General features: G+C 38.2%; 5 protein-coding genes across 5 annotated transcripts; 1 reads left to right on the top strand and 4 right to left on the bottom strand.

Moving 5' to 3' along the window:
- The first annotated feature begins 1,600 nt into the window (after nt 1-1,600).
- On the top strand, nt 1,601-4,767 carry LOC113714022 (uncharacterized). The gene is made up of 5 exons (XM_027237823.2): nt 1,601-1,732; nt 2,350-2,418; nt 2,547-2,644; nt 3,163-3,479; nt 4,089-4,767. The coding sequence occupies exons 2-5, from the start codon at nt 2,410-2,412 to the stop codon at nt 4,499-4,501; spliced, it is 837 nt and encodes a 278-aa protein (XP_027093624.2). The 5' UTR covers nt 1,601-1,732; nt 2,350-2,409; the 3' UTR covers nt 4,502-4,767.
- A 508-nt stretch (nt 4,768-5,275) lies between these two features.
- Nucleotides 5,276-8,855, bottom strand: LOC113714013 (thiamine-repressible mitochondrial transport protein THI74). Its single transcript, XM_072062582.1, has 4 exons — nt 8,668-8,855; nt 7,637-8,507; nt 7,061-7,484; nt 5,276-5,809 (listed from the first exon to the last, which is right to left on the bottom strand). Exons 2-4 carry the CDS (start codon nt 8,150-8,152, stop codon nt 5,517-5,519), a joined length of 1,233 nt encoding a protein of 410 aa, XP_071918683.1. The 5' UTR covers nt 8,153-8,507; nt 8,668-8,855; the 3' UTR covers nt 5,276-5,516.
- Nucleotides 8,856-10,208: 1,353 nt separating this feature from the next.
- On the bottom strand, nt 10,209-13,501 carry LOC113696114 (probable serine/threonine-protein kinase PBL26). Its single transcript, XM_027215460.2, has 4 exons — nt 13,190-13,501; nt 12,916-13,105; nt 11,646-12,037; nt 10,209-10,861 (listed from the first exon to the last, which is right to left on the bottom strand). The coding sequence occupies exons 1-4, from the start codon at nt 13,475-13,477 to the stop codon at nt 10,490-10,492; spliced, it is 1,242 nt and encodes a 413-aa protein (XP_027071261.2). The 5' UTR covers nt 13,478-13,501; the 3' UTR covers nt 10,209-10,489.
- Nucleotides 13,502-15,310: 1,809 nt separating this feature from the next.
- On the bottom strand, nt 15,311-17,242 carry LOC113714036 (basic blue protein). Its single transcript, XM_027237836.2, has 3 exons — nt 17,124-17,242; nt 15,850-16,051; nt 15,311-15,731 (listed from the first exon to the last, which is right to left on the bottom strand). The coding sequence occupies exons 1-3, from the start codon at nt 17,172-17,174 to the stop codon at nt 15,532-15,534; spliced, it is 453 nt and encodes a 150-aa protein (XP_027093637.2). The 5' UTR covers nt 17,175-17,242; the 3' UTR covers nt 15,311-15,531.
- A 126-nt stretch (nt 17,243-17,368) lies between these two features.
- LOC113714029 (pentatricopeptide repeat-containing protein At3g57430, chloroplastic-like) lies at nt 17,369-19,938 on the bottom strand. The gene is made up of 2 exons (XM_027237830.2): nt 19,187-19,938; nt 17,369-19,081 (listed from the first exon to the last, which is right to left on the bottom strand). Exons 1-2 carry the CDS (start codon nt 19,709-19,711, stop codon nt 17,618-17,620), a joined length of 1,989 nt encoding a protein of 662 aa, XP_027093631.2. The 5' UTR covers nt 19,712-19,938; the 3' UTR covers nt 17,369-17,617.
- Nucleotides 19,939-20,322: the final 384 nt, after the last annotated feature.

Here is a 20,322-nt window from a genome sequence, read left to right on the forward strand (position 1 = left end):
TGGAACATTCCTATGGCCTTCAAAAACTTTTGAATACTAATTGTTTTAACAAATGATTTATCACACTGTGTGTTTGATAAAATGTTGAGAGGAAAACTACGTAACAACATAGATTCATACTCAATATGTTTGATTTCCGCCACATATATAAGCATGTTCATTTTGCAGTGCCTCTCTATCACATGATCAAATAATCTTGTATACTTTAAGTACTTTTGCACATTTATTCAACATCAATTAATGGCTTGTGTTACTTTCAAGAAACTTTAGCATTGTCTCAATTGCAATAGTTTGATTACTTTTTATAAAAGTTCCTTTCAAGGAGTATGAAGTATAACATAAAACAAATATAATAACCTTGAAGTTTTTGTAACTTTTTCTTGTTATTGCTTACAATTTTCATTGCAATTTTTGTATTTTGCAATTTTTTTTTTAAAATATATGCAATAAGTTTAATACATTTTAAAAAATTACAGAGAGCAATAATAGTAAGGTCAATAATGGTAGAATTTATTTTAAATAATTATAAGAAAAATATTAAAGTTATGCAATCTTCTTGTGCCTCTATAATAAAAAAATTTAAATTTTTTGTTTTTGTTGGAAACTATAGACTAGATTAAAGCTTCCCTTTTTTATTATCCTATACGACAATCAGAGTAATTAGGTGGCAACAATAACATCGATTTGGGAATAAAATTTGAAAGCGAATCATATTAGGAATATTTTTTAGAAAGAGTGTTATTTTGGTAAAAAACTCACGTGATATATGTGAAATAAAAAAGGTGATTGAAAATATAAAAAATAGATTAAAAAATATGTGTATGATACAAGTGAAATATTATTTATGAAATATTATTTGAAATAATGAAATATCCAAACAAGATAATGATTGTCTCCAACCTCATTCTTTCATTCAATTAAGTCGAAACAAGTGATGGCAAGAAAAAGGCAAAGAAAAAGAGAAGACTAAGCGGGGGAGGTGGTGGAAATAGCGCATCGAGAGAGAGCTGAAGCTGGTTGTTAGAGAAGGACGGGTTGGGTGATGGGATGGTGGAAGTGATATATTGTTGTGTGTTTTTTGGTAAAATTATCCGTAAAAACTATTATATAAATTCGTAAGGAGCCACAGTTATTGAGAAAACTCAGAGTCCAAGTAGACCATTAATAATCCATGTTGTCCTTTGCTCGCCCTATTATGTCCATACTCATGCGAAAGTCATGTCAAAACCGTTCAAAAACCGGATTTAGCTTTGCCGTATGTTCACATTCACGCCAAACTCATGTCAAAAGACTCAAAAACTGTTCAACACAAATAAAAGTCCAAGGAGAATCCAACCAAAAAAAAAAAAAGGGAAAAAGAAATTAATATGTATAAAGTCAAGTACTAGAGGGAATAGGAGGCAAAAGAATCAATAAACAAAACGGAACAGCGAAGACAAAGTCACAAAGTCTCGCGTTAGACACCAAACCGAAACTCCAAGTAATCAAGTTGAACACGTGTCAAAAAACTAGTGGCGCGTACATTCTAGAAAGTAATGGAAAACGGGTCGTCGCAGAGAATCTTGGACTTTCCATTGGCCTATAAAACTCTCCCATATATTCTCTCCCTTGAAAGTTGAAACCTCTGTATGTATAATAACTTCTGTTGTCGTCGTTTTTGTGTTTGGCATCAAAACTTGGTCTAGGCCTCTCCTTAGTCCTCTCGCAGGCTACGCATTTTTTTTCTTCGAAGGTACGTGTCTCTTCTACCTGGATACATGTGATGCGAAATTACATACCTTATGCGCTGCAAAATTTCCCAGTTTTTACCTTTTCGGAGTAAACAATAATGTTTCAGAAAATCGGCCCAGTTGCTTGGGTGTTTGAATTGTTCAAAACAATTAAGGAGGAAAGATTAGATCTATGTCCGGATCTGCAAAAATTCACGTATCATGTTCACGATAGTGTTGGGATGATTTTTGTGTATAATTGCGGGGAATGTATTTATTATCTGGGTTCTAAAGATAATATTTTGATAATGCTCTTAGTTTTGTTTTTAATTAAATAAGGGGCATTATGCGGAAGATATTACCTTCGTAGAATCCACACACTTTTGTTTTTCCTCTTATTAACTTCCCAGTTATGTTATGGACAGCAATGAGTAGATTCTTAGGTTGTGATTACAGTTATTGACCCTGACTTTGCTGTTTGCTTCATGGTTCCCTCTATCTCTGTATTTTTCCCCCCAAATACACACACACACACACACATTATTTTTTTGATCTACTTACATGGTTGGTAATGGGTTTTATCATGCTGCGTTTTATACCTTATGGTAAAGTCATTCATGATTTTTTCTGCCATTTGTAGGCTATCCCAGCTCCGCAGGCTTTTAACTTGCATTTTTGGCTATAGTTTTGTATATCTGAGATGGCTGAGGTATGTTAGCCTTCTTCGATGTCGGGGTTTATCAAAGCAGTTGTTTATCTGTTCTTGTCATGTATCTTTATTATCAAACCTAAATCTACGTGTAACTATATGTCTGAATTTATTTTGGATCACTGCAGGATGGTCACAAAGTCTCCTTGAACGTTTATGATTTAAGCCAAGGCTTAGCCCGGCAATTATCTACCACATTTTTGGGGAAAGCTATTGAAGGTGTATGGTATGTTTTAACTCAAAACTATTGTGGATGCCTATTTCATTTTTATAAATGGCTACTTGTTGTTAACTTGTTATGTAGATTTACCATGGTATAATCTGACCAAATCTATGATTAAATCTATGTTGGCAAGTGTACTAGCACTATTGTTTGTTTATGTATGGTTGTCAACTTGATTACAATGATATTGTAATTTTTCTCCTGCAAATTATTGGGAATACCTACAAGTTACAAGTGATATATGAGATTTTTGTTCCTAGTCATGCTTGACTTTGGTCTGCTTCTAAAGGGTGATAACTATCATGCGGAATAATTTATGTCAAAACTACTTAATAAATACTAGGACATACAATTTTCAGAAAAGTTATTTTCAAAATATTTTCACTTCTTTTGAGATTCATTTGTAGCTAGAGGATAATATATTATTCTGAGTCGGATAGCTTTTAAAGGCCTTAGCTTTTATTTGGTGTCTTGTTGCGTGTTGGACTTTGGTCTCTTAGCTTCTTTCCGCTTGTATTCAGGCACACAGGAATAGTGGTTTATGGTACTGAGTACTATTTTGGAGGTGGCATTCAACAGACACCTGCTGGCCGGACTCCTTTTGGTACTCCAATTCGAGTTGTAGATCTTGGTATCTCGCATGTGCCTAAGGATGTATTTGAAATTTACTTGCAAGAGATTAGTCCCCGCTACACAGAACAAACTTACAGTCTTCTGACTCATAATTGCAACAATTTCAGTAATGAGGTTGCTCAGTTTTTAGTCAGTGCAACCATCCCTGACTACATTTTAAACCTGCCAAATGAAGTGCTCAACAGCCCAATGGGAGCCGTATTTTGTGAGTTTTCCATCCCTATAAAATCTGTTGATAATGTGATATTTTACTTGGAAAGTGTGTGTATCAGTAATGTCCTTTGTTCCCTTTGAATAAGTATGGCATGGTATGCTTTTTAGTGCTTAAGATGTATAAAATGACTTGCTATGACTTGGGTCTTGTTCTGGTTACAAAGGTAAGACAGAGAGACAGTAAATGATGACTTAAGACTTGAAAGAAGAGATGCTAAAAGTTTATGTAAGGGATTTGCTCTCCAGGTACTTTGCTAGTCAGTAGATAGAACACTTGCATCATCCTTGACCAATCACTAGCATTCTACGACTTTCTCATATATTGATAGAGAAGATGTCGAGAGGGAAAAATTAACAAGTTGGAATAGATCAAAGCAATCACCATCGAGGGTTGCGAAATGAGATCATCATTATATCAATCAGAGAAATCAGGGCTTCTAATTGATTTGGAGACAGTGCCAAGTTTGAGATTCCTTATGTTCTGAAATTTGTGAAAATAGCTGCCATGTCAAACAGTAATGTGCCTTGAGAGGCTGTTACTTTGAAACTCTGTCTTGGAAACAAATCTGTCATTCTTATGAACAATATTTTCTCTATCCAGTGCCAATGATACAGCAGCTGGAGACGACATTAAGAGCAGGTGCAGTGCCACAGGCTCCCCAGTTCAAGCCTGCTACCACAGCGCCTGCAACCCAGAAAGCAAGCAGTCTTAGTAACAAAGAAGTTGATGGGAAGTCGAGATCAGAAGCGGAAGCAGCCACTGCTGGAGAGCAGAAAACGTCAACCGCTGAGACTGTGCCTGTTGCTGTTAAACCCACAGGTGGACAAGAGAAGCCGTCAGGTAATGGTATAGCAGGAGACTCTCTTGGTGACGCACGCAGCAAAGTACAAGATGAGATAGGCCGTGAATTTGCTGCAATTATGGCAACTGGAACCTTGCGAGCAAGCGAGGCTGCAGCACTAGCGACAAGGAGAGTTATGCAAAGATATGACATGAATGTGGCACAGAGTTAGAAATGGAAATAACACATTTTATTCTTTCTACTAAAATCCGATTCTATTTGTGGATTACAGATCGCAGCTGTCTGTCCAATTGTTTTTATTGGTCAAATGACGAAACAGGACTTGGATGAAACTTATTTTCCATATCAGCCTCGTAGCAGCAATATGTTGTCAACGACGTTTTGAATTATGGACATATCTCTGTCTTTATCTAAAGATGCTTATGCAACCACTGGGTTGATATTCATATTTGACCTGTTAATGTTACATTTTGGTTATCTCGGGCATATGTGGAATGCATTGAGATGGTAGGCTGCCGTCTGGAATTTTAAAGTTGCCAATCCCAGCGGGTGATGCTTCTGTAGGGCGGCATATTGTAATATATGCAATTTTTTGTAAGTGAAAAATTTAACGGTTGTATAAACCAAATTGGTGGCGCTTTAAGTTGACTGACGGGAGAAAACAGAGGGCTAGTTTGTTTGATGAAAGCACAAACTTGCGGGCAAGTCTCCGACTGGCTAAAATTAAAACTTAAAAAAACCCAGACTATAACATGCAGTACTTGCATCCTACATAATTTTCATTTTTTCAGTCCTTCGGTAAAACAAAACAAATCCTGCTAGATCTCGGAATATTTTTGCAGTATTGTAATCAATAAAATGACCGTAAGCTTCACTCTTGCTCTTCCTTTTTTTTTTTTTGGCTTTTTGTATTGAAGAAGACGAGAATTCCAAGCAATAGGACGCGCACAATAACCGGCCAAGAACACCGAACCTCGTTCCAAGATGAGTTTTAAGGAAGATTCTCTGCTGGATTTTGGATCTTTGACTCTTTGTATATTTCTCAAAGATTTACAATTTAACGAGGGCTGAAGTGCCAATCCCGGTTTTTTCCCTCCTCTGGGCCCTAAGCAGCAGTAAACATCGGCCATCGCATCACTCCCCTGAAATGAATGTTAAAAGACAAGTGGACAAAAATTTCACAGCTCCAGGACATGAGACGAGAAATACAGAAAAGATACAGCAGGTCATCTTGATGATTGGTGATCCTGCCCAGCTGAACTGAGACTACCCTTCTCGAGTTCCAAAGATCCTTGTTCTGATCCTGCGCAGCTATTTGGAGGGATGTTAATGCCTGCAAAACCAACCATAACAGCAGCTGCGCCAATGTAATCTAAGAGGTGGGGTGTGTTTCCGGTTATTGAATCCACAACTGCAGCCAATGGAACTTGTATGGTAAGTCCAGCTGTTGCTACCGTTGTACTAGTGAGAAGAACTGCTTTTGCCCACAAATAATCACTCAAGACATTATCCAGCAAACCTAGTCATATTTGTAAGACATTTAGACAGATTGACAAACATGTAAAAAAGAGCAATATAAGGAAGCAATTGATGGGCTCATCATCCTGCCAAGAAAAGCTAAAGATTTGGATATAATTTGGAACCTATTCTGCACAAAGTAATTCAAAGAATAAGGCTGTTCCCAGGATCAAAGAACCACCTTATTAATGTGACTTTGTGCATGCCAGAGTTAGGTCACAATGAGAATAACCTTCAAAAGCTTACCACTCCCTGCTCCCTCACCACATTAATAACCTTCAAAAGCTTACCACTCCCTGCTACCTCACATCCTTGGCTTCTTCCTCAAGATAGAAATTTGGCCAGATGCTAGATATTGAACTCTCGAATCAACCATGGTTGGAGAAGATCATTTTTAAGGTTTCAAGTGTTCAAAATAAATAGAACTAATTTTAAAGATGACCAGTATGGTGAGACAAAGTAAACCTCCATCAGCCATAAACGACTTGTTTGATAGACAGCCTTTGCTCGGTTTTATGAAATTGGCTTAAAAGGATGAATACCTTGAGGCAGCTCTAAGATTTTCGCTCAATTAGAATGGCTGATTTAGCAGAGGATAGTCGAGGCAACTGCACCCGCTATCTTTCTTTTAACTTTGAAATGATTTTAAATCTTTAACAGCGGATTCTCTATCACAAAAAGCAGTTATCAGTTATTAGTCTTGTTTAATTTTTTCCTCCTGATTTCTTTTGTCATGATTCTCAAGTAATGAGGTGGGCAAAGGAAGATAAATGACTTCTTTGTGACTTCAAGTTTAGGTACTATTGATAAAACAAAGTCTTCTAAAGCTTCTAAATATTTTCCATACCAGGCAAAACCAGATATCATATTTTGCTGAAAACTAAAAAATCTTTTAGAGAAGAAAAAACACACAATGGGGTGAATTAATGTCTTCGGCTGTATCTAAAATCTATTCTTAAGAACAAAAGAATATCAGCATTAACTGCACAACAAAATGTTTACTTAACAAAAGCCTGGAGTACCAAAGGAGAACTAATAAGAGCTTTACAATTCAAAATGAAATTAAAATGCAGTATAAAGGTCGCATGAAGCATATTTAGGTTTTTAGCTATCATGTGAAACAAACACTCTAGAAAAACAAGAGAATAGCAGAGAGAAGTAAAAGAAATCATGAATCTTTTGTTCACATCACAAACTCATTTTAAAAGGAAATGGGCAGTGCGAAGAAGAACTTAAATTGATCTAAACATACCTTTACCAATGATTAGACCTAGTTGCTTCCACGTAAGAATCTTAAAAGGCTCCAGATTGGTAAAGTTGAGTACTAGGGCAACTGGTAGGAATATGAGGAGGTTGAACAAACCTAAAAATCCAAGAAACTGTGCCATACTGGCCTGGCCACTTTTTCCATCTTCTTCATCTGGTAGCTTTTTACGAATAAGGGTAATATAGACAGCATAGAGGGCTGCAGATAGAACAGAGAGAATATCTCCAAGAGCAGGGTTTGGAGCAACAGAGCTGGATCCTGCTTCTGAGTCACCCATGCTGACAATTATGGTGCCCCCCATGCACAGAAGAACACTAAATAGCTTCACCCATGTGAACATCTCTCCCAAAAACACAAGAGCAACCAAAAAGGTGAACAAGCTGGAGGCACTACTTAAAATGGTATTTGACTGTTCACAAGCAAAACAGATATTTAGAATTAAATCAGATCTACAAGAATGCACAATTAGACTGCTAACAAAAAAGAAACAGGACATAGATCACATACACAACCATTTACTCAAAGTAAAAGGAAGAAGGCAAGATAAGGATAAAAGCTTACCGTTACGGTTGTATACTTCAGTGAAAGGTTGAATGTGAGTTGTGCAAGAAACCAAAACGGGCATACTAACAAGCTAACTTTTGCTACTCTAGTGCGTGTCCAACGCCCCTTTGCATCTAATCCAATATTAGCATCTTGAACAATGACTCCTCTTCTATGGTTTTTGACAGTGTGTTCTTCAGGAACCACATCCAATGCTATAGTATCGGCTTGAATGCCAGGCTCATTGTTTTCAAGAAGAATCACCTCCTCTGAGTCTGCTAAATGTTCCAAACTACTAATTTCTTTCTTTTTCCACCAGAATAGAATGCTACCATACTTATCCTCCAAAATCCGGCCAATTTCGACCAAGGGAATATATACCAAAAACAATGAATTACAAATGTATGTCACTAAAAATGGCGAAACACCACCATCCACAACTGATTGAACCACAAAGCTAGCAGCAATCCAGATAGTTGCAACTGCAAATATATATAATAAGCCCAAAAGCCATCTCCAAATTTGCTTTTTCATTCCTTTAAACCAAGTCCAAATCAAACATCAGACCTTTGTTCTACCAGAACATTCTAAAAGCTAAAGCCCCAATTTGTACTTTAGTACACCAACAAGAAAGTCCGTCTCTTGCTGTCATCAGAAAACCAAGTACCACACCAGCAATCTGGAAAAGAAAGTCAGCTGAATAACAAAGCTGTCCTAAGACAAAAATCCGAACTTTGACTAAAGGATCAATGAAATTACTAGAAGTTATTAGCAATGACCCAACACGATAAAGTCAATCCAAGAATCTCAAAGCTAAGTACGTAGCAATCCTAGTATTAAAAACCCCATTTGATGAAAAATCCACGGAGAAGTACATCCAATCCGTTACCTGTAACATTCGTCGAATTCGGCATAATTAAAGAACATCATATACAACGAAACAGCAATAAAATGAGGCAGGAAAAACAACCCAAAAAGGAAAAGGAAAAAGAAAAAGACCAAAAAAAATAGATGGTAAGGAAAGTCGACCAGTTAGAAAATAAGCGTACCTGAGAAAAGTCTCCGTTGATTTTGGGGATTGAAGGGTGGTGGTTAGAATCAGATTAACGACCTTTGGCGGTTTTCCTTCTGTCGGGAAAGAGTTTATAATAATGTCTCTTTTAAGAGTACCAGTTACACTGTTGCAGGTAGATCTTCGCCTCCGCCAGATGAAGCGACCTGGGATTACGAGTGCCCCGTTTTCTCCTTTGTTTCGCCGCGGTCACGGCCAAATTATGTCCTTTTAATAAGTAAATTGCAGAATGAGTTGATATTACGTTAGTAAATCGTAAAAGCACCCCAAAACAAGAAATTTATTGTGAATTTCCAATTCATAATACGAACGGGGGCGTAAAAAAGTATAAACCAATTTAAACGAACCGATTACTACTTCGACCGAGTTTGGTTTATAATTTTAAGGTTCTTACAAATTGTATACTCTGATGATTAGATTTTGGTTTATTTATTTTTGGATGAGTGAACTTGTGTTTAGCGATTGATCAATGTAACGTATGGCCGTGTTTAATAATATAATTCAGTATTTAAATTTAATAAAATTAAATTTTAACATGTTAAAACGCATTTGATTATTAAAATATATGACATCTTAATTAATTAAATGAATTTGCATCATCAATGCAAAATTTACTCCAAAAAAATTGGTGAAACGTTATTTATTTATTATCATTTAAATGCAGAATACGCTCAAATATTAAGATTTAAACATTTAACAATTCAATAACTTAAACGGATTTAAATTTCAAATTTCAATTTGATCAAATGCAGACTTAATCTCTTGGTTGTCAACTAATGATGTGATTAGAGCTGTTAGTCGAGCCGAGTATTTGGCTGCCGAGCTCGTTAGGAAAACGAACTTTAAAATGTGTTCGAACTCGGCTCGTTAAATGTACATGTGGCTCGAGCTCGAGCTCGAGCTTGACTCGTTTATCACAAACGAGTCGAGCTTCACGAGCTCGAGCTCGAACTCGTGCAAATTAACCTTAATAAAAATCTATAATTTTTAATTTTTATAATTTTGATTTTTAAAATGACAAATATGCCCTTCATTAACGAGCTCTAACGAGCTACTCGAGTATCAAACGAGCCGAGCTTACTCGGCTCGTTAACTAAACGAGCATGTTTCGAGCTCGAGCTCGACTCGTTAACCAAAATTAACGAGCCGAGCTCGAGCCTTAACGAGTCGAGCTCTTACGAGCTTTCGAGCTACTCGATTGACTTAACAGCTATAGATGTGATATAACTGTTTTATATTGCGGAAGTTTTTTGTTTAACCTCACGGAGGTTTGCTTATAGAATCCCCCCCCCCCCCCCCCCCCCCTTTTTAAGTAACAATTCATGGAATTGTTTTCATTTCCCATTGTATAGTGTGGGATTAGCATGTTTGTGGTAGGAGTAGAATTCAATGATTCTAAACTTCGAGGGGGATTCATGTAAATTCTGAAAGAAATCCAGAGATCTGTCAGTGATCGTTCTGTTTATACAAGAGAAAATAGTTCAGCCATGGTAGAAAAAAATTCAAGTTAAGAACGAGCTGAAATTCTACATTTACCCATGGCAAGCAACCTTTGAGTTATTTTGCAGCATAGGATGATCCTAGATACTCCCCTATTTCCTTGGTATATGAAGAAAGTAGGACGGCAATTGAAATACCGCGTGTACTTGTGTTGCTGTAACCAGGTGGGATAGTGTAACGTATTCAGAATGACAGAATCCCATGTTTTGAGGTCTACTTTAGGATCTAATTTCATCTCTTTTATCTAAAACAAAATACAGCTTTCTACTTGGAGAAACTACCATGAATGAAGATTGATGTCACACTGAAGAACCATTGGAGACTGATCGGATGTTTTGAGTCCTGGAGTTGGAACCCCATTCAATGGCTTCTGCAACTGCTTTCTGACGTTCATTTGCTGAAATATCATCGACTTCGCGATTGTTTTCCACTGTATCTGTCGACGTGAAAGGGGGAGAATTTGCAGTCAATCCTGGAGAATCTGGTCCTACCCAGAGATAACTGAGAGCGGTGACCACATCACTGATAAATGGTCGAACCGAGGCATCTTCGTTTAGACACATTGCAGCAACCGCCACTGCTTGGTTTAAACTCTTTCTTGGGAGGTTTCCTTGGAGAAGTGGATCAACCAGCTCTGAGAATCTACTTGGTTCCCTGAACATGGGTTCCGCCTGGCATTGATCAAACAAAACAAACGCTGGCCTGTCAGGAAAGTGGTGCAACCTTGGACAGTTCCCAGAAAAGAACAAGACAAAGATGAATTGCAAGGATAGCTATGGTCAGTAGCCCAATTTTCAGCTTTTCTTATAATGTCTATACTCATCTTAGGTTGTGACGATTCATGTTAGAGGTATTGCTTCTCAAAAGTCCTGTCTTTTGTACCTAGTGTGGATGAGTGTTAAATACAGTCTATTGGGACTTGGGAGGAATATTATGCATCTGGAATTCTATATCATCCGTACAACACGACAGCAATTCCAACCCTCTTATTTTCAGGCTCGAAACTACAGAAACTGCATGGTACTATTACATAATTTGCTTATGAGATACGATTTGACACAGAGCAGATTGAATAGAGGTTATCCAAGTAATAACTACAAATGTAAATCATGCATGACTCTCACGTTGCCCTCGGTGGCCTGGTTTTTGTCCACTCTAGTCTTGGGATTCTTAAGAATAAATCTTAAGAGATGGAAGATGGAAAGAAAGATAAGGATGACTCAGTAGTTTGTGATAGGGTTGCAAATGAGCAGAGTTGAGTCGAACTTAGCTTTGCCCTAATCGAATCGAGTCTTGATTTAGTTTTATCAAACTCAAATTCAAACTCAAGATCGACGAGCTCGAACTCGAGTTCGATTTGACCAACTCAAGATCGACTAAAACTGCTCGCGCGAGCGGCTCGATTCGTTTGTAGCCATAGTTTGAGGTGCAAAATCAAGTCAATGATGAACTTACCCAGGAAACCAGGTTCTGCTCCTGGGGACTCCTTGTGGTGTCAATGGCTCTTCGTCCTGTAATTAACTCCAAGAAAACAACACCAAAGCTATATACATCTGACTTGACAGTTAGCTGACCAGTTCTTTGGTACTCGGGAGCGCAATAACCATATGTCCCCATTACCCTGGAAGACACATGTGATTTATCTCCGACAGGTCCTAGCTTTGCTAATCCAAAGTCAGAGAGTTTTGCATTGAACTCCCTGTCCAACAAGATGTTAGACGACTTTAGGTCGCGGTAAATTACTGGGGGATTTGCCTTGTCGTGCAAATACTCTAGACCTTTGGCCGCATGTAATGCTATCTTCATCCTTGTAAACCAATCCAGCGGAGGTTGACCCGGTCGAACCTCTGAAGAAAAATTCGAATTAGCGAGTTTTCTGTCACTCGGATTTAAGCAAAGGTACTCTCAATGAGAATGAATAGTAAGTATGCAATCATAAGTAATCCAGCTTAAGGCAGATTTGAGTCAGTCAGCTCACGAAGTTCTTGCTGTTTCAATCAAAGTTCTATCTATTGGCATTTATTCCGAGGCGCTGATAGGTTTCCCTTCTCAATGACCTCAACTCAAAATGTTAATTGTACGAAGTAAAGCCGTTCAAAAACGTCTCTTGTATTTTGTCAAATAATTTTTTTTGTTCTTTACTTTTAAAATAGTAAATTAATGTCCTTTATAAAATCAAGTGGATAAAATTTGGTTGCAATCTAAATTTTTAATCAGTTTTTACTTTATCTCATTTGTAGTTAAACAAATGATGTGATTCATATTTACTTTTGTCTCTAAAAATATAGGATCTGACCTAGACCATATTTAGTTTTTCTCCTAAGAAAGCAGGATCTGATTTAATTTATATTCTTTTCTACCACTAAAAAAGAAAAGTGGGATTTGATATTTTTGTATATAAAAAATAACTGCATGTATGTCACGTGGCGATTTTAGATTAAAAAGTGGTCGAAAACTTAGATGATGATCAAATTTAATTAATTTGAATTTATAACAAAAATCGAGTTAATATTTTAAAAGTGATGAACGAAAAAATTCATTTGACGAAGCGTGAGGTAGGTTTTGAACAATTTCCCTTGTATGAATGTTGATATTAGCTTGTTTTTAAGGAATTTGCATGATTTGATGGCCATGTTCAGAAATTTTTTTTTTTGTCCATGGAAATAAATTATATCTTTCAACGGTGCCAATTTTAATAGTACAGAGGAGAGATATTTAGTAGTACCTAGTAGATGGTCCTCAAGAGATCCCAGTGGCATATACTCGTACACCAGAAGTCTCTGCTCTCCATCAGCACAGTAACCGATTAGACTAACCAGATTTTGATGGTGAAGAAGGCTCAGCATCAGAACCTCTACAAGAAATTCTCTGTTTCCTTGTAATCCATTTCGGTCTAGTTGCTTCACGGCTATTTCCTGTATCAACAGCACATTTAAGTGAAACCAAAGCAAGTTCCAAGATGAATACCAGTTGTACAAGTCCTGACGATGTAGAATTACCTGGCCAGTTTTTTCCAGCCGACCCTTGTAGACTCGTCCAAATCCACCTTCGCCCAATAAACATTCCTGTCTGAAATTCTTCGTCGCCGTTGCAAGCTCTCTGAAAGTGAATGTCTGGGCGGCAATGTTATTGGCTCCGTCTTTGTGGTCAGCCTTGTGGTTTGTGGCTTCACCAGGAAATTTCCTTGGATTATCTGCCCAACAAAATTCGAGCATTTCAGATGAAATCACATATCCAAGGAATGATCCTACAGCCCTTCCCTCTGTACTCAACAGGTTTATCCACATAAGATCAGGTTGACAAAATATGGTTAAAACATCAATGATCTCAGTATTCATGAAAAGGTGCTGCAGACTCCAATAGAGCCATGCTATAGGCAAAGAAAACTGGACTTGTAAATGAGCCATCCTGAGAAGACGAGTCCTCAATGATGAAAAAGTTTGCGAAAGCCACGTTAACAAACTTACCAGGCCGTGGCTGTTGATATTGAGCGGGCCGAGGTTGCTGTTGAGGGGGCTCCGTCGGAGGACGAACCACAAGGTGCGGTCCTCTCTCATATTTCTTGGATGCTTTCTTCTCATGGGATGAGAAACATGAAAAACAACTCATTTTCAATCCTTACAAAATGATATCGCAACCAAGAAAATGTTGCCCGATAATAATACACTGATCGTCTTGATGACTTAGCTGAATTATATATGAATCAATCAGCAACAAGGGCTGTTGATCTCTACCTTATAAATATCAAGAAACCAAAAATGAATTGGTAATTTGGACACCACAACTTTAGCAGAGGTTTGCTTTTATCAAGGGATTAAGCGGAAGAGATGATGATTGCTATATTTGATCCTTCAGAACTTGGGCATGAAAAGGAATAATAGAAAGATTTCACCTAAATTCACCAATGCAGATGGTAAAACCACATGGGAATTGATTAAAAATTCAAAAGAAAGGGTAATTTAAATCCAAGCAATGGGCTAATATTTCCACACGCCGGAAGGATCTAATAATCTATGTAGGTAGGCAGCTCATGAATGTCATCTAAGGTAGGAATTTTAATGCATGCAACAGAAATGAGATGGCGATAAAGATGATTTAGGCGAGGGAAAGACAAAAGGGAGAGATGAATGAGTGTTGACTTTGATTTTGAATTTCCCGCAGAAAATGAGAAAAGGAAAGGGAGAGAGACTTTGACGGGGAAGCTGGCACCAGCAATGCCATTGTAGGACATTGTTGGCCATTGTATCGTAGCCAGGGACAAATTTATTACCTATAAGCTTTTTGATGGGAACACACAACTCACTCCATTGCCCTATTTCTTTTGAAAGATTGCATCAGTGTCTTAATGGTCATATGGATGACTTTCCTTTTTTTTTTTTAAAAAAAAAATATCAAATGATTTTCAGAGAGAGAAATTAATAATTAATATAAGTATGAGTTTTGATATATTGGTTTCACAAGGTCTTTTTTTTTTTATTTCTGTATTTCAGGATATCAAAGTAAGCCTTAGGATGCGTTTGATAAAATTGAAATTTGAAGTCTGAATCCATTAAATTATTAAATTGTTAAGTATTAAATCTAATACATTTGAGTGCATATCACATTCAGTGATAAGTGAATAACTTATCACTTAATTTTAGGAACAAGTTTTGTCTAGAAAATTCAACGCGACTTAATTAATTCAAATGTTCAATTTTTTTTATTACAAACTATCTGAATATGTTAAAATCTGAATCAATTAATTTAAGTGTTGAACTGGATTATTAAACATGGCTTTACTTTTTCTTTCCCAACTTAATTTTTACTATTTTTTTTCCTGCATCCCAATCTTGATCATACTAAAAGCAAAATTACTAGTGAATCATTTATAATTCAATGTTTTGCTCTAAAGCTCGTGATTTTATAGGTAAATCAGCAGGCTTGTGAAGTTCATCTCTCATTGAACTATTAACTCCGACAGCCCCTGCCCTTAACCTACTTTCTTGCAGTAATCAGCAGAAAAACCTCTCGAGACAAACCTCTTCTCAATGAGCAATTCTAGCGTCCAAACTCCAGAAGGCAATAACCTACCCGATAGTAATCAAAGCACATATCCTGTATATGCTACACTAATCAGCAAATGGTGAATGGTGATGCCCACTCTAATAACTCGTTCTCAGAATCATATACAACAAACACACATGCAAACTTAAAAATTCCAGGTCCAGATCCCCACCGAGGATGATGGAACAACCCACATACAAAGCACCCATCATAACCTGCAAACTACGATGACTAATGGGATGGTAATGGTACATCACCCTTTATTTAGACACGAGACATATATTATAGATATTAGTTTCTAGTAAGCAGAAAGTTGAATCTTCAAGCCTCCATCACAGTGGCCTGGAAAGGTACAAATGAAATAGTACTTTCCCCTTGATAGCTTTATCTTATCATTTCCACTGTTGTAAATTTTGGCTTTGGATGAAGCAGAGCAATTTTCGTATCCCTTCGCATCAACCATCACAACATTGTGTAGAGAAGAATCATAGTTGAAAGCTGCAAGAAAGCAGAAAAAGAGGAGAAACGACGGCTGAGCATATGAAACCTCGATCATAATTAACTACCCTAATTGTGTCCTAGTTACTGCAAAGAAACTTAAAAAAAATGATGTTACTTAGTATGTCGCCGGCCTTGAATCTCTTCCCTTCTGTCCAATTCCCCATGTTGAAATTCCAGCCTGAAGAATCCCCAACGGCGTAGGTGGTTGCATGAGTGGCCCGGAGGCGGGAAAACAGAGAAAGCAGAATCATCAGAACCGCAAAAGCAGTAGCTTGCCTTGCACTGCTTCTTCCCTGGACATACATTCTGCAAATTTCCTATGCAAGAATGACAAGAAAGATGGGTAACTAAAATGCTCGAGAGAATTTGCTAGGATCACGTAAAAGCTAGCTCGTCTTATATAAGTCCTCCCATGGGAGTTGGGCAGACCTTTTTGTCCTTGGGCATTCAGCAAAGGTCACATTAGTTCAAGGGAATATTCATCCATGATGTTCAACCGGTGGTTGAAGGGCATCTAAACTTAAAGATATTTATTATCATGATATATAGTCTTATAGATTTCAAAGCGCTAGGGACAGGAGCTGCTTATGATGAAATAAGCAGTTTTGGTCGGTATTCCACGGTTGGTGAGTTGGTGGCAAGAAATTCAAACATAGTTCACGGGCAAGAAACATTCAGCTTGAACTGACGCATTGGTCACGGGTCCAATGCACTGCAGATATTCTCTGCTTGCTTTTAACGGTGGTCTGAGATACAGAATCAAATGATTTTAATCCACAGCAATTCAGCCACAAATCAACAAAAATAAAATATGCAGTTACATTCTTTTGGAGGAACACAAACTGGGAATTGGGATCATAGCCAAGCTGAATGGAGCCCAAACCAAAGCAGAATGGGCACTGGTGGAGAGAAGTTCAAATCAGAAAGTCCAGGATGAGGCCGAAGCTGTAAGATTGGCCTTAATGAAAGCAAAAGAAAAGCGTTGGTAAAGAATCCAAATAGCATGCGAGAACAGGCATCTTTTATCCATGATAAAGGCAGGCGCAAGGGCAGACATACATACATGCACGCTTGTGGAGGTCATCAAGAGTTTAGTTAACTTGTTTCAATTGTACTCCTTTTGCGTAAGAAAACTCGATAATATGGATCATTGTAATAATTTTAGCCAATATACACTAGGCATTTTCAGAGATGGGGAGAGAACTTTTGCTACCCCTTAAGTATCAAGGTACATGTTGTACAGTTCTTTGGGCCGTTGCTCAAATACTGTAAGTTTTTATCAATAAAATCATCTATCGTGGGAAAAAAAAAATTGCATTCTTTTGGACGCTGGTTTAAGGGGAAATTTTAGATTACCCGAGAGAAGAATTAAAGTTTTACGGAAACTACCTCTAGCTGACTTTTCCAGCAACAAGCATCATAAATACCTAGGAAATTCATGGTCGATAGCGGGGAACTCTTATTTCCACTACCTGAAGCCGCACAAAACAGATGATAAATACTTGGTAATCACGAGCCCCTCTCAGACCAAGACCAAGCTCAAGCATTTGTTGTGTCTAAACAACTTGAACCCCTTCTGAAGATCAAGAATCTTACTTTTAAGCCTCAGAAGAAGCCTGTTATTCAAACTATCCTTTTCATGTGACCTAGAGAACTGAAAAAGCTTAGGCATCGTTTTCATCTCTATTTGGATGATGAGATTTTTATCATTAACACTAAAGATTACATTTGACAGCCAAAGCAGAGTTGAGTTGCATACAAATTTCTGCCAATCAGCTCATCAATGTACGAACTTTTTTTCAGATAGAAAGTGCTGTCCACAAGCAACAAAAAATAGCATCCCTATGCCAGTGACACAGCTTTCTCTAATTAACAAGTCAACATCACGAGTTCTGAAGGTGCGTGCTGATGCTACTAAAACCAGGCTCACCATTAACGTCCCATTCTCTTCTCCAGCTCTCTCTCACCCCATATGCTTCATCCCACAATCCAGCTGCTGCATAAACATTAGAAAGAGTAACGTGGGCTGTAGAAGTTTGGTTTCTGTTCACCATTCTTTTAGCTATCCTTTCCCCTAGTTTTATGTTCCCATGTAACTGACTAGCCCCAAGTAATGCAGCCCATGCAGTACCATAAGAGGACTCGCAATTGGAATCTGTATCTTCAATTTCCTCAAGCAGATAAAATGCTTCATCGAGCCTGCCAAAGCGTCCCAACATATCAATCAGACACGTTTGATGGTCTTCCCTTGGAACTAAACCATACTTCTTCATCATCTTGAAGTACTGCAATCCATTGTCCACCAAACCACAATGACTACAAGCCGTTAACACAGCAACAAATGTTACTTCATTTGGTTCAACGCCCATTCCAATCATCTGGTGAAAAAGTTTTAGGGCATCAAATCCGTTACCGTGAACTGCATGGCCCATGATGATAGATGTCCATGCCACAACATTTTTCTCCACCATCAAATCAAAAACTGTCCGCGCATAATTCAATTTTCCGGACTTGGAATACATATCTATCAGAGCTGTTCCAATGACTACATTATTAGTGGCCGCACTCACTAATGTCCGAACAACTTTTGCATGAATCTGCTTTCCATTTTCCAGATCTGTTAAATAACTACATGCCTCAAGACTAACCACAAAAGTCAAGCAGTTACCTATCAACCCTTCTTTGCTACAATACATCTCTGCCAGTAAACTTAAACATTCTTTTGGCTTACCGCTCTGCCCATACCCTGTCATCATGGTGGTCCAAGAAACAACGTTTTTTTCCGGCAAAATCTCCAACAAAGCCCTAGCATCTCCAATTAATTCATTATATATATAACCAGACATCATTGAATTTCCATGGGAAACATTTTGAGGCAGCAAGTGATCAAAAACTTTCCGAGCTTCACAAACATCCCCACACTTGCTATACATATCAATCAAAGCACATCCAATGATTGCTCCATCTTCATATGACAAGTTAAATTGGAAACATGACTCGACCAAAGTACTGAAAAGTCCATGAAGCTGCTTTCCCACTCTGAGCAAACAAAGCCTTGCACACGCAGTTAAAAGAGGAACAATCACTTTATGGTCCTGACGCAAAATCATAATGCCGTTGTTGGCAGAAGATATACAATTTAAAGCATCACGATACTTGGCATTAGAAACATACCCTCTAATCTTTGTCAGCGTTACAAAAAAATCCCCACCTATTCCATCCAAAACTTTCTCAGCCGAACCAACTTCACCACAATGAAAGTACATGGTAGCTATCGCATTCAAACAATTCAACTCGAACCCACTAACAATTGCAAACCCATGCATTTGCTCTCCCAACATCAAGTCCTGCACACCAGCACAGCCAGATAAGATAGTCGCCACAGTGAACTGATCTGGCGCATAAAACTCCGAGCATTTCATGTTTGAAAACAATTCGAACCCATCCATTACCATTCCGTTTTGAATATATCCAGAAATCATCGCATTCCAAGTCACCAAGTTTCTGCGAGGCATTTCATCAAACAGCTTGTACGCACATGTTACAACCCGGCATTTTGCATACATATCCACCAAAGCTGTCTCAACAACGACGTCCTGCGGTAGAAACCCAGACTTGATGACGTGGGCATGAAGGGTTTGACCTAGAGAAAGCTGCTCCGGGGCTGAAGCGATGGCCCGAGCAACGGAAGCAAAGACGTAAGTATTGGGCAGGGCATTGGAGGCGGCCTGGGGCGGGCGCAGCATATGGAAGAAGAGATGGAGGGCATTGTGGGGTTGGTGGGAGCGGGAATAGAGGGAGATGAGAGAGGCCCATAGAGGGGTGTCTTGGAGGTAGAAAGGCACTTGATCGAAGACTCGGTGTGCATGACTCAGTGAGCTGGGCGATGGGAAACGTGCGTACTCGGCAATGAGTTTGGAGGCGTGTATAGGATTGCTGTCAAGGCCAAGTTTGATTAGCCCAGCATGTCTGTTCATTCATGTCACGGGATAACTCTTAACTAATTAGATCATTTAACTCTCAGAAACTTCAAGATGATGTGTAATGATCTGTTGCAATTGAGTCGCCGTCGTCGGCGACGCCGGACGCACGCAGCGGACGAACACCGATGAATGTTTTCAATCTTTTCTGGACGGGAGATTAAGAAAGCAAGAGAAATGTTGGGCCCAGGCCCACCGCTAGCGGGCTAACAATGAATGGTTTCTCGATTGGATACAATTTTTTTTTTCAAACATATTTTCTTGAATTATAAACATATTTTTTAAAACTAATTTATTACATTCAGATCGCCTTTTTCTTTTTCATAAAAAAAAAATTTATATTTCCAATCACCCTTCAAATACACTCACACACCTCAATTGTAGAAAGAGAAAGTTTTGATATTTTAAAACCCAAAAAAAAAAAAACCACACACACACACAAGGGAGTGGTTCGGCTGAGTAATTTGATTCTCATAAGCCATTCTCAGAAGGCCGGCCTCAACATATTTATTTGGTGCACGCGGACGCGGTTGTTTTGCCTTGAACGACGCTAACTCGAAAGTGTGCACCTACATTCATTCATCGGACGCGGGCAGAGCAATGGTGAA

The sequence above is a fragment of the Coffea arabica genome, chromosome 1e (genome assembly GCF_036785885.1).
Source record: "Coffea arabica cultivar ET-39 chromosome 1e, Coffea Arabica ET-39 HiFi, whole genome shotgun sequence".
NCBI classification, from domain to species: domain Eukaryota; kingdom Viridiplantae; phylum Streptophyta; class Magnoliopsida; order Gentianales; family Rubiaceae; genus Coffea; species Coffea arabica.

What these genes read in the sequence shown, in the direction of transcription:
- LOC113714022 (XM_027237823.2), top strand. An exon ending in AAAGCTATTGAAGGTGTATG is followed by an intron (nt 2,645 to 3,162) that starts GTATGTTTTAAC and finishes GCTTGTATTCAG; the next exon opens with GCACACAGGAATAGTGGTTT. An exon ending in CCCAATGGGAGCCGTATTTT is followed by an intron (nt 3,480 to 4,088) that starts GTGAGTTTTCCA and finishes TTCTCTATCCAG; the next exon opens with TGCCAATGATACAGCAGCTG.
- LOC113714013 (XM_072062582.1), bottom strand. Translation starts at nt 8,152, where the DNA reads ATGAAAAAGCAAATTTGGAGATGGCTTTTGGGCTTATTATATATATTT. An exon ending in TGAAGTATACAACCGTAACG is followed by an intron (nt 7,485 to 7,636) that starts GTAAGCTTTTAT and finishes GCTTGTGAACAG; the next exon opens with TCAAATACCATTTTAAGTAG. An exon ending in AGGTCTAATCATTGGTAAAG is followed by an intron (nt 5,810 to 7,060) that starts GTATGTTTAGAT and finishes AAATATGACTAG; the next exon opens with GTTTGCTGGATAATGTCTTG.
- LOC113696114 (XM_027215460.2), bottom strand. Translation starts at nt 13,477, where the DNA reads ATGTGGATAAACCTGTTGAGTACAGAGGGAAGGGCTGTAGGATCATTC. An exon ending in GGCTGGAAAAAACTGGCCAG is followed by an intron (nt 13,106 to 13,189) that starts GTAATTCTACAT and finishes CTGTTGATACAG; the next exon opens with GAAATAGCCGTGAAGCAACT. An exon ending in TCTTGAGGACCATCTACTAG is followed by an intron (nt 12,038 to 12,915) that starts GTACTACTAAAT and finishes ATTTTTCTTCAG; the next exon opens with AGGTTCGACCGGGTCAACCT.
- LOC113714036 (XM_027237836.2), bottom strand. Translation starts at nt 17,174, where the DNA reads ATGAATTTCCTAGGTATTTATGATGCTTGTTGCTGGAAAAGTCAGCTA. An exon ending in GCTGGAAAAGTCAGCTAGAG is followed by an intron (nt 16,052 to 17,123) that starts GTAGTTTCCGTA and finishes ATTCTTGCATAG; the next exon opens with GAAATTTGCAGAATGTATGT. An exon ending in CAAGGCCGGCGACATACTAA is followed by an intron (nt 15,732 to 15,849) that starts GTAACATCATTT and finishes GCTTTCTTGCAG; the next exon opens with CTTTCAACTATGATTCTTCT.
- LOC113714029 (XM_027237830.2), bottom strand. Translation starts at nt 19,711, where the DNA reads ATGAACAGACATGCTGGGCTAATCAAACTTGGCCTTGACAGCAATCCT. An exon ending in GATATATTCAAAACGGAATG is followed by an intron (nt 19,082 to 19,186) that starts GTAATGGATGGG and finishes GCTGGTGTGCAG; the next exon opens with GACTTGATGTTGGGAGAGCA.